Raw genomic sequence first — 12083 nt, forward strand, 5'->3', positions numbered from 1 at the left:
ATGGGGGCGCTCGGCGCGGCTGGCGGGCGTGCGCCTGTGTGTGTGTGTGTGTGTGTGTGTGTGCGCGCGCGCGCGCTTGTGCGGGGGGCCGGGCTGTGTGCTCACGCGCTCCAGGCTGCGCCCAGAGCTCAGCTGCTGGGTTGGAGGAAAAGAGGGTAGGCAAGCGCAGGGGGCGGGCGTCCGAGGAGAGCTTTCGAATTAATCGAGCTAGCTTAGCTGTTTTTCCCTCTCTGGCTCCTTTAACCCCCCACCCCCACCCCTGCATCGGAGAGAGAGGGCTGGATTCTTTGTGGTGCTGATGGAGGAGGGGGAGAAGGTTGAAACAATCGAGTGGGCGCGCCAGGACTCCCCAGCTCCTGGCGGCGAAAGGAGGGGGAGCCCCTGCTCTGCGCAGGGAGGGGGCGGGGTTGGGGGGCCCCCCGAACGGGGAAGAGGCAGGGGTGACCGTGAGAGTGGGGAAGTGGTCACCCTCGGGAGGCAAGAGTTCGTTCAGATCACACATTAATTGGAGATATCTGATTAATTTCAGCTTCTGATGACTATAAATGGCGATTCTCTACCAAGGTGTCTATATTAAAAAAAAAAAAATCATTCCGTGTCATCCCCCACGTCAGGCCTGCTCGTGGGCGTGAGGCTGTACTTCCTCCGCCCCCTCCTAATGGAGTGAACCATTCCCAGCTCTTCCCCCCTCCCCAGCCTCTCTCTCTCTCTCTCTCTCTCTCTCTCTCTCTTCCTCGCTCCCTCTCTTTCTCTCCTCCCTCTGCCTTCCCCGTGCATAAAGTCTCTGTCGCTCCCGGAACTTGTTGGCAATGCCTATTTTTCGGCTTTCCCCCGCGTTCTCTAAACTAACTATTTAAAGGTCTGCGGTCGCAAATGGTTTGACTAAACGTAGGATGGGACTTAAGTTGAACGGCAGATATATTTCACTGATCCTCGCGGTGCAAATAGGTAAGTGGCCGCTGAGCCTGGCTGGAGGCTGGAGGCGGGAGGCAGTCTGCCCGGCCGGCCGGAGGCTCGGAGGGGGACCCGCGAGCCCGCCCCAGGGTGCGGAGAAGCCGGCATACCCCTGAGGGTGGTGGCATCAGCTCCTGGGGACTTGCGCGTCCCAGTTCGGTTTATCCTAAAGCTATAGATTCCAAATGTTCACCAGGAAATGTGTGCAGCCGGACGTTTTCTGGACAGGGGTTTTCCCCCTTTTTTCCAAAGCACACATCCATTTTTGTTTCCCTTTCTAGGTTTAGACCAGGTTTGGTGCACTCTGGGGCAATGTACTGGCCCCTGCCGTACTGCAAGATATTATTTTGAAGGGTCGAAAGGTGAATGCAGGAACAAAATGGCTAGGCAGCCAGGACTGGAAAGTTTATGTGCAGAAAGCAAAGATATTCCAGGGCACAGACTGCTGCATTTAGAACTTTGTCATTCTCCCGCCCCTCCTCCCCCCCTCCTTATCCTAGCTGCAGCGTTTGCACGGGCACCGCAGACCCGGCTGGTGGGCAAATCGAGAGTGATAAGAAAGTCCAGACCATATATTTTAATATGCTTACCATTTAAGAGGATGAATTCAGCCAAATATACGTGGATATGCTTTTCTAGATGCATTTGCCTGCTATTTTACACATTAATATCTGTATTTTATATATAGGAAAGGGTTAAGAAGTGTTTGCAATATGTCATGTCGGTGTTCGTTATTTTTGTTTGTTTTGGGTTGGTGGTGGGAGGATTTATTTAGTCCCCATTTTATGTTAAGGAATGTTGAGTCGTTGTTACACTGTCAAGGGTCTTTTTAAAGTTCACATTTTTTCCATCCAGAATGAAGAAAAGATATAGGAGAGGGCACTAGAAAACCCCTTTTCTCTGACGCTGGGTCAGAACATTAATTAACGTGGCCTAAAAGTGAAAGTGAAGCAGGTTATTAATAGAATGGACAAGAGGAGGGAAAAAAAGAAACTCCTGAAACAGAATTGTTACCTCCTAGCAGTTCAGGCTGTGGCATTCTTTGCAGACAAATCCTTGCAGTATTCGGGGGAGGGGGTGCTTTAGGTAATTGGTTTGGGGCAAGAAAGGAGAATGCATAACATGTTTTTTCCGTAAGAAATGTGGAGAAAACAAGGTTTGGAGTTCTCAGGGCATTAAAATGGATTCTTTGCAGTGGGATTTTATGCAACTGACATGATTTTGAGTATCTGGTTTTCTTTTGCAGAAACATTATAAGGATTTTAGAGGGTGTGAATGCAAGATGTTGGTGTTTTCCTTTAATTCTAAAAAATGACAATGCTTTAAATCTGGTTATTTTGCATCTTTGACAATAGTGAAAAGAGCTTGCTATAAATAATATTTCTAATGGCAGCAAATTTCTTAAATGTTGGAAATAAGTGAATGTGGCATTTTGCAATAAACCTGTTAATTTTTAGAGAGCAGGCGACAGAGTTGTTTTTGAGACAGAAATTTTAATCGGAGAAGATTTGGGACTCTGTTTTCCCTGTAGGAAATAATCTTACTTTGAGACGTTTGGAGAAAAGAAAAAAAAAAAAAAAAAAAAAAAAAAACAAAGAAAAAAAAAAAAAAAAAAAAAAAAAAAAAAAAAGACAGTGGTCTTGCCTGCGGACTGCGTTTTGAACACATTAACCTCGATTCAAAAATGACTATTTGTTGGCTGTGGAATTGAAATTGAGAGTATTTGTTCCCGAATGTCTGCCCTTTCCTGCACCAGAGCCTGGGTCTTTATTAATTCATGTCTGGGAGCTGTCCCAAATCATTGACATTTGGCAAGAAATGTGGGGGTTGGGGAGGGGCGGGGAGGTAGAAGAGTGTGGTGAACGCGAAAGGAGATGCAGCTGGAGGAAGTTCGGAATGAATGAAAGGTCAAACGAATGAATGAACGGATGGAAACTGCATAGGAAGGGGACAGCAGAGAGGACAGGGAAGGAGCCAGGGTCACCGGCCAGAGCCTCATCTAAGCAGGGTTTTGGAAGGACAGCGAGGGCCACAGGACTTCGACCTACTGGCACGCGTGCGCCTGCAAAATCCGTCCCGCGCGCAGCCTCCCGGCCTCCCAGAGAAGGCTAGAGTCCAAGGAGTCACAGTTGCAAAAGACAGAAATGTTCACGACTTATTTTACACACGCACACAATCACACATGCGCGGTGTGCAGGGTCTTCTCCAGCAGCGCCTGGGAAGATAACGTGACGAGAGCGCTCCCGCCCCCGGCGAGCCCCAATTCCCATTTAAAAAGTCAATGCATTTTAGGGGCTTCTTTCTCCACTGAGTTTTGGGGGTGTAGGTAAGGAGTGAGGAGAGACGTGGACAAGGAGATTGGACTTTATTTCATTTCTTCGCATCAAAGCTGTATTTGTGACATGCGTTATAGAGGAAGATGTGTGGGGCGTACTTCCATTTCGAACGAGTTCTCTTATAACAAAGATTCGTTTATTCTCAAGATTTTACTTCAGTGTTCGATTTGTTAGTATTGCCGTCGTAAAGGTATTTAATTTTCGGTGTAAGGTGAACTGGGAGGTTTAAGAAGGGTTTACGTATCTGCCCAGGCGGAGGTCGAAGTTAACCTTGGTCCCTTACCCAGCGCTTCCCGTTCCGGATTAAAAAGCGCAAGGCCCGCCTCGCTCTTCCTGCAGCAATCTGCAAACGTTAAGCTCTCGGAGGCTGCTGCTACGGGTTCGGTCACCTTTCTCTTCGGTGCCTGGCCCGGCGATCGGTGACAGGCGGCCGCGTGGGGGGCCGGGGGAGTGAGGTGTCCGGTCCTCCCGGGACACATTCACACACAGGCGCAGCCGCCAGAACGCTGCAGAGGACGAGGCCGGCGCCCAGGGTCGTGGGCGCCAGTGCGGATTTCGATTCTGAGATGTACCCCTCTTTCCCCGCCCTAACGGCTTAGATCTGTGCTTCTCTGGCGCCCTCCCAGCGCCCGGGGTGCTTCGGGCCGCTAGGTACTCAGCCTCCAACCAGGTTTGTCTGCCTCAGGGTGGGAAGAGAAGGCCACCGCCGCGCGCCCACAGCCTGGAGCCAGTTTCTCCAGTCCGGCGCCTCGGGGTTTGGCTGCCCTGAGACCAAGGGCTGGGACCTTCGTGGGGCCAGCGTTTCCTCATCCTCCTCCTCCTCCGCCGCCGCCGATGCCGCCCCCGCTCAGCTTTTATCCCTGCCCCCTTTCTGCCGGTAGCCCTGAGCTGGGGCCAGGAGCCCAGGCGGCGGCGAGCTAGCTCTCAGCAGAGACTGGGACCTGGAAAAGAACAGCCTTTCAAGGCTGCTGTCCCGAGTGGAGAAGGGCTTTTTGGCGGGCGGGAGGGTTATTAAGGGTGTGTGGGGGAGCTGAGTGGCAGACAGAGGAGGAGGAGAAGAGACTCGTGGATTTGGCCTTTGCGGAGGTGACCTGGGCAGACTCTTCCGTGACCCCGCCCGGCCTCCGGCATTGTCCGCTCCAGACCACTCGTCACCCGCGCCTAGTCTCAGGACGCCTAGGCTGCTCTCTTTTCAGTGGGGCGGGAGAGGGCGCATCCGAGGGTCTCACTTGGAATACAGAGTCCACGGTAGGCAATCGGTTTTATACTGAAACAATCCAGTCCGGCGACTGCTGGTGGCTTCCCGGGACTCTTCGTTCATTCATTCAGCAGTGTTTGCTGAGCGCCCACCAAGCACCGAGCGCCAAGCTTGAGGCTTATTCTGTTGATGTGGCGTTGGGTTCAGCTGCGTGACCCCACGCCCTGCCGTCTCCCCACCCCGTTCTCGCCCCCGCACGCTGCAGCCCAGACCCCTTCTGTCACCTCAAAATGGAAGATCGCCTTGCGAGAGCTGTGACAAGGGCTTGCTGGTGAAGTGTTGGGAGACGAAGGAGGGAGTGAGGAGAAAGAGAAATAAAAGAGATGAGGGAGGTGAGAAGAGGGGGCGATGGAAACAGAAAAAGATATGGAGCGAGATGCGGGAGCGAGCTGAAGGAAAGAAAGGGACTCACCTACCTCCCACCCACCCACACCTGCTCACACACTGACAATCTGCACTAGACGCGGCGCTGCAGGTTGGACATTCCTGGGTCAAGTCTTTTATTCATCATTATCACAGGCGAGCCCCGAGGCTGGGCGCTGGGGGAGGCAGCCCTATGTGAGGAGGCCGCGCGGAGCCTGGGTTGCCAAGGCGGGCAGTGGGGCGGCAGGGCGGAGTCGTGGCGCTGCTGACCGGTGTTCCCTCCTCCCCGCAGCGTATCTGGTGCAGGCCGTGAGAGCAGCGGGCAAGTGCGATGCGGTCTTCAAGGGCTTTTCGGACTGTTTGCTCAAGCTGGGCGACAGCATGGCCAATTACCCGCAGGGCCTGGACGATAAGACAAACATCAAGACCGTGTGCACGTAAGTGTCCTCTCTGGCAGGCTGGGCTCCGGTTTGGGGGGCGCTGCTGAGGTCAGAGAGTGCCTGGCCTCCCTGCCTTCGCTCAGCGTTCAGCGCCAGAGCGAATCCGAATCCACTCCCTCTTGCCTTCTGACTCCCTGCTCCAGGCCTAGGACTAGGCCCCCGGGTTAGATCCTGCACTTCCCAAGGGAATCCCACAGCCTAGTGTGTGATATAAAGGAGGATCCTTCAATACAGACTCACTCCCAGCTCTACGCGGCCTCAGGGGGATGCACAGAGGTGCGCGAGTCCAACTTGCTGGGACCCAGGGCAAGGGGCATGGAGAGTTGCCACCAGTTCTTGGTGCTGCAAAATCTCTCTGTCTTGAAGTAATCTTTGTCATTCTTTCCTCTTGTGTGAAAGAGTGACCTGCCACGTACTCTATGAAGAACATTTGGCTTGGATTTGAGGAGTGTTTGGGGTAATACTATATTTGCCTGAAGGGAAAGTTACTCATCTCTTCTGTTCATTTCCCTTGATAAACCCCCCTCTAATACACACAAAGAAAATGCTGGTACAGCAAGAAAACACGGGTCTCCCTTCCCGTTTCTAGGAGAGAAGCTGAAACAATATCTTATTGTGTGCCAGTGACTTTACCCAAAAAGAGTAAGTCCAGGTGATGGCTGTTGAGTTTATAGCAGATTCCAAGGTTTGGGATGCCACCCTCCTTGTTTCCTTTGCCCCTTTACATATCTGCACAGGCTCCCCAGACCTAGACAGCTTCAAAGGTAAAGAGAGATGGGTAGGAGTTCCCAGCCAGGTCCACTGGTGTTTTCTCAGAGCTTGGCTGGAAAGCACTGCTCCCACTGGCAATAAGGTAACCAGAAGAGCACTAGTGCAGTGGACCTGCAGCAATTTAGCTGCTGCAGACCTTAGAAATGGCCCCATCCTCTGCAACACACATTCTTTTATTTGGTGGAAAACACCTGTGTTCCCCCACCCCCAACAATAACTCTTCCAATAAAGGCATGGCAAGTTGTGTCCTTTATTCCCTGGGGTTAGAGTGACCATTTTCTATGCCATCATTTGTATACTATGAAGTCTTTCCTCTCTCCTGAACTGGGGCAAAGGGGACTGGTGGAAGGAGGGATGTTTGTTTAGGTTTTGATAAATTAAATGGGTTCCAATTTGGCTACTCTCTTTCCTAAATGCCCCAGTGCCTACTAGTGGCCAAAGCAGCTAAGTGGTTAGTCTCTCCTCAAAGTGACAAAGGCATTTAATTCTAAAAGTCTGGTGATGGATAAGAATGTATCTATAAGGACAACAAAAGGTTGCTCATAGAGCAGCTCCCAAATCCTCTGTCAATTGCCAGAACTTGTTTATTCCAAGCTATTTTAATTTTTAAGCAGAACTTTGGTCTTGGAAAACAGGAAAGTGAGAACTCCTCCCTGGGGTCATAGGCCACAGCTTGGTCCTGGCTCTACTCAGTTGGGGGAGCTGGTTGCTGAATACCTAGCTGAAGCCCACCTCTGCCCAACCCCAGGTGGAGTTGACCTTCTCTACCAGGTCCCTCAGCACCTTGTTCCCATCTGGGCATGCATAAAGAAAAGAGCAACTTAGGCATCCTTTACCAGGTGCAATTCCACAGACGCTCTACAGGAGAGCTGTCCTCTCTGGGTCTCTTGATATCCAAATTTTGCTGTTTCTTACAAGTTCAGAAACCTGGAAACCCTATGCTGCAGTCCCTCCAGTCCTCATAAATCAACACAGTGCCTGCCTTCAACACGCTTACAGTCCAGGCAGCCAGCAGAAGGAAGAGAGAGGAGAAAATACAAACGAACTGTGTGGAGCGCAGGCGCCAGGGACCTGGTGCTCTGGGCCCGGGGGAGGCTGAGGGCCAGCCCGGAGTTACAGAGAGGCACAGATCGACCCAGCTCTGAAAGGAGACAGCGCCCCAGTAATCGATCACGGGTTGGAATTATATTTAGTCTCAGGATCTATTTTGGATTTTCAGAAGAAAGGGGGACAATCAAAAGGGACAGGTTGAATGAAGGTTGTGGGGGCGGGTCTAGGAGCTGAGCCTGGGAGGAGGAAGTGGTTGAGTTAGGCTCAGGGCTCCGGGAACCAACTGCAAGATGAGGACCGAGTGTTGGGGGGCGGGGGCGGGGGGAAAAGGGGGTCCTTGAGGGTTAGCGGCACTACGGCCTCCCCGCACTTCCAGCCTTGGGGGCTGGCGCCCTGAAGGCTGTGGGGAGGAAGCCCCAGGGCGCCCAAGCCCACGAAAAAGACTGGTGAGGTTGAAAGAGGAGGGACCCAACTCTCAGGCCTGGGGCACTGGGATTTGCAAGAAGGCTACGAAGCAGGGCCCAGGTGCCCCGCCACTAACACTCACCGACCTGGGGTAGGAGGGAGGCAAGCAAGAATCTCCAGGCCGAATCCGAGCCGGGGACTGTGGAGACCAGGGGAGGAGGAAGAGGGAGTGAGGAACAGAAGAGAGGAAAGCAGGCGGCACTGAAAAGGAAAGAAAGGGAAAATCAGGAGAACGGAAAACAAAAGGAAGAGGTAGTGGGTGGAGGGAGAGAATAAGGGCGAAGGCGAGAGCACTGCGGCGTGGAGATGGAGGGAGACAGAAGGAGTTAGGGGGAGGAGAATGTAAGAAGCCTGGAGGGGAGGGCCGTACTCAGAGGTAGTAACCCGTATTGCAAGCTAAGAGGCATTAATGGGCGGCAGCTTGCGAGGCTTAGCACTGTTTTCCTAGCTTTCCCCTAGGAGGGCGAGCAATCTGTTTGCGGAGGCCGAGGTGCCAGCGCGCCGCAGCGGGTGCACGACCCGGCTCCCGGCTGCCGGGTCCTCTCCAGGCATCTGGAAGGGAAAACCAGGCAGGAGGGGGCGCCCCCCCCCACACACACACACCCGCTTTAGACAGCCGCTTCTGGGGTGGGCGGAGGTCCCTCGAGTCCCGACCTCTCTCAGCCCAGGGGCCGGGGCGGTGAAGAGGGGGTAGGGAGGGGACATCCCGGGAAGTTTGCGGGTCCGAGAGTGGGGAGGTGCTGGGGTGCAGGCCCGGGGTCCTCCAGGCTCCCCAAGTGAACCTACTTCTGTTTTGTTCTGTTCTTCACCAGATACTGGGAGGATTTCCACAGCTGCACGGTCACAGCCCTTACAGATTGCCAGGAAGGGGCGAAAGATATGTGGGATAAACTGAGAAAAGAATCCAAAAACCTCAACATCCAAGGCAGCTTATTCGAACTCTGCGGCAGCGGCAACGGAGCGGCGGGGTCCCTGATCCCGGCGCTCCCCGTGCTCCTGGTGTCTCTCTCGGCAGCTTTAGCGACCTGGCTTTCCTTCTGAGCGCGGGGCCAGCTCTCCCTGCGCGCCCACCCACACTCACTCCATGATCCCGGAAATCGAGAGGAAGATCCATTCGTTCTTTGGGGACGTTGTGATTCTCTGTGATGCTGAAAACACTCATATAGGATTGTGGGAAATCCTGATTCTCTTTTTCATTTCGTTTGATTTCTTGTGTTTTATTTGCCAAATGTCCCCAATCAGTGAGCAAGCAAGCACAGCCAAAATCGGACCTCAGCTTTAGTCCGTCTTCACACACAAATAAGAAAACGGCAAACCCAACCCATGTTTTAATTTTATTATTATTAAATTTTTTTTTGTTTGGCAAAAGAATCTCAGGAACGGCCCTGGGCCACCTACTATAATCATGCTAGTACCATGAAAAATGATGGGCTCCTCCTAATAGGAAGGCGAGGAGAGGAGAAGGCCAGGGGAATGAATTCAAGAGAGATGTCCACCGGCGAAGCATATGGTGAATAATTCACGCTCACGTCGTTCTTCCACAGTATCTTGTTTTGATCATTTCCACTGCACATTTCTCCTCAAGAAAAGCGAAAGGACAGACTGTTGGCTTTGTGTTTGAAGGATAGGAGGGAGAGAGGGAAGGGGCTGAGGAAATCTCTGGGGTAAGAGTAAAGGCTTCCAGAAGACATGCTGCTATGGTCACTGAGGGGTTAGCTTTATCTGCTGTTGTTGATGCATCCGTCCAAGTCCACTGCCTTTATTTTCCCGCCTCCCTCTTGTTTTAGCTGTTACACACACAGTAATATCTGACTATCCAACGGTATAGATCACAAGGGGGGGATGTTAAATGTTAATCTAAAATATAGCTTAAAAAGATTTTGACATAAAAGAGCCTTGATTTTAAAAAAAAAAAAGAGAGAGAGATGTAATTTAAAAAGTTTATTATAAATTAAATTCAGCAAAAAACCAGATTTGCTACAAAGTATAGAGAAGTATAAAATAAAAGTTATTGTTTGAAATGGGGGTGTCGTTTGTTTCCTACCCCAACCCTGCTTTCTTGGCCCAGTTCTCGGGGTACCTGAAGGGACACATGATTCCAGGTGATAAGCTCACCTGTTCGGGAAGCCGCTGGACACCTGCCACCTTCAAGCAGACCCTCCTCACTTACGCCACTTGACCACTTCTCCGAAATCCTGCTTCCTTGAAAAAAAAAAAAGAAAAAGAAAATGAAAGCTGTTTTTAAATTAATCACAAAGCAGAGACTAATTGAGGTTTAGAGGAATTGGGCTTGCTCGCACTGGCAGACAATGCCAGTGGCCGGCCGGCTGCCCCTGCCTCAGGCGGATCGGAGCCCTAACCACGATCCTAGCAGGCCCGGCCCTAACCACGATTCGCCTCTTCCTCTGCGGTGGCCAAAGGCAGCTTGCAAAGGAACCGCCATTAAGGGCTCCAGTAGAGGGGCCGAGAGGCTGTGCTCCCTGGCAGGGATCAGGTGAATCCTTTCATAATTAATAAGACAGCTCGGCTGAAACGGCGAGGAGACGGGCCCTATTGATCAGGCAGAAGGGCTGCTTCCACCTCTCCTATTTATAGGCCCCGCATGGCCTCACGGAGAAGTAAAGATTCCGGAGTAAACAGGGGCAGAGGCGACCCGGGTCCGGTGGCTGCAGGCCTGGCGTGTGCGTGTGGGGGAGGGGAGGGGAGAACTGCGTGTAGGTCTCTGGGTTCAGAGAAATCGAAATCTGATTTCTTGGAGAAGGTGGCTGTGGGAGGAAGTTGCAGGACCTCCCGGGGTGTGTGGGGGAGGGAGGAGAATGGAGGGAGACCGAGGAGGCTGCAGCAGGTTCCCGCACTGAGAAGCCCGCAGCCCGCCGCGGGGCGGGTGCACCCTGGCTCTGAAATGCAATGTGTAAACAATCGCTAGTGTAACAGTTCATAAATCAAACCCAGTGGGTCGCAGCCCAATCTGCATTCCCCCCACGGATTGAATTCAGGCAACACATGGGTACCTACGCCCGGAGCGCTGGAAGCTGCGCGGATTCTTAATGGCAGCATATATTACGGCAGCGCGCTCACGCACGCGCCGCGCGGGCCACTCCGGGGAATCATTTCGCCTGCTACCCTCCACCCTGCTCCCTCCTCCGTTGATCCCGGGTTCTCAGTCAAAACCAAAGCTGATCCGCGCTACCTCCGCGGGGTGGTCACCCGCCAGCAAACGCTCGGGGTTTTGGAAAATAGTCGCATTTTGTTTGTTTCGTTTCAACCGTTATTTTCGGTCTACATATAAATAGGATGATTCTAACCGGAGTGCAACCCCTGGAATTCAAATTAGAATGTCTGTGACTATCTTAAATTAGAATCTATTTAATGAGGAGGGGGAGAACCAGGATAAAGAGGGAGGGTCTTCTCCATTTTTGCCTTCATAGCACTCCGCTCCTAACGGTATCTTTTCCTCTGCAAATTGGGGGCAAACGAGTGCTCACAACTAAGGCCACTGATTATCAAAATAAAAGGCAGGAGCCCTTCTGCTCCGACTGTGGGGAGAAGGGAGACCCCCAAGACCCACAGAGGACGCCCCTCCTGTAGCAGCGCGGGCCTCCTACTCAGAAATCAATCTCCTGCAAGATCTAGGAAGAGGCGAGGCTGAGGGAGTGGCAGAAGGGACGAAGGGGCGGGGACTGGAAGAGCGGGCTCGTTTGCTCCCCTAACAGGGTTCTTCTCTAGGAACCCCGGGCTCCTACTGCGGTTCCAACTGCTTCCCAGGCGGGGCCGCCCTAGAGAAAGGGCGCCCTATCCCCTCCCCCAGCCCCTCCACACCCTTCCAAGCACTCACACCGCAGAGTCCCAGATCACCCTGGGATTCTCTAAACCTGGTGGTCCTGTCTGGGGCTCCCTCGCCTGTCCCAAGCCGAGGACCACGCTCACGTGCGCATGGAGCCATCCCCGGGAACTCAAGGCTGCAGTCTTGGAAACGCAGGCTTCCGCAACTGGCGCTTTAGAGAACGTTTCTTCTTCTTGTGCTGATTGTTATAGCTTATTATCGCTCCGTCTTCGACTATAATTTGCTGTTTAATCATGATGACATCTCCATATGTTCGTTGATGTTATCGTTTTTAAGCAGCAAAGCGGCTAGTCTTGTTGGCAGTTCGGGGAGGTGACATTAATTAACCAGGGCGAGCATGCCCCATTGATGAGGCGGTGGGAGTATTGGGAGTGGGACGCAGTGGGCTTCAGGCACGGAGGACATCGTCATACATTCCTCCTCCCCACGTCGAAGCAGCCTCTTCGTGTCTTCACACCGCCCATGGCTCTCCAAGCGGCCCACTCAGGCTGGCTTCGAGCCTTTGAAGAGCTGTTGGGATTAGAGAAGGACCTCTTCATCACATCCCCTGATCGAGTAGGTTCAAGGCAGGGTAGTTCACTTAAGTGTAATGTCTGACCATC

The 12083-nt window shown here is 52.6% G+C and overlaps 1 protein-coding gene across 1 annotated transcript; it reads left to right on the forward strand.

Moving 5' to 3' along the window:
- The first annotated feature begins 261 nt into the window (after nt 1-261).
- On the forward strand, nt 262-9658 carry NRN1 (neuritin 1). The gene is made up of 3 exons (XM_017526764.1): nt 262-948; nt 5204-5348; nt 8450-9658. The coding sequence occupies exons 1-3, from the start codon at nt 894-896 to the stop codon at nt 8676-8678; spliced, it is 429 nt and encodes a 142-aa protein (XP_017382253.1). The 5' UTR covers nt 262-893; the 3' UTR covers nt 8679-9658.
- The last annotated feature ends 2425 nt before the right edge of the window (nt 9659-12083 follow it).

This window comes from Cebus imitator, unplaced genomic scaffold (genome assembly GCF_001604975.1).
Source record: "Cebus imitator isolate Cc_AM_T3 unplaced genomic scaffold, Cebus_imitator-1.0 Scaffold43, whole genome shotgun sequence".
NCBI classification, from domain to species: domain Eukaryota; kingdom Metazoa; phylum Chordata; class Mammalia; order Primates; family Cebidae; genus Cebus; species Cebus imitator.

What these genes read in the sequence shown, in the direction of transcription:
- NRN1 (XM_017526764.1), top strand. Translation starts at nt 894, where the DNA reads ATGGGACTTAAGTTGAACGGCAGATATATTTCACTGATCCTCGCGGTG. An exon ending in GATCCTCGCGGTGCAAATAG is followed by an intron (nt 949 to 5,203) that starts GTAAGTGGCCGC and finishes TCCTCCCCGCAG; the next exon opens with CGTATCTGGTGCAGGCCGTG. An exon ending in AACATCAAGACCGTGTGCAC is followed by an intron (nt 5,349 to 8,449) that starts GTAAGTGTCCTC and finishes GTTCTTCACCAG; the next exon opens with ATACTGGGAGGATTTCCACA.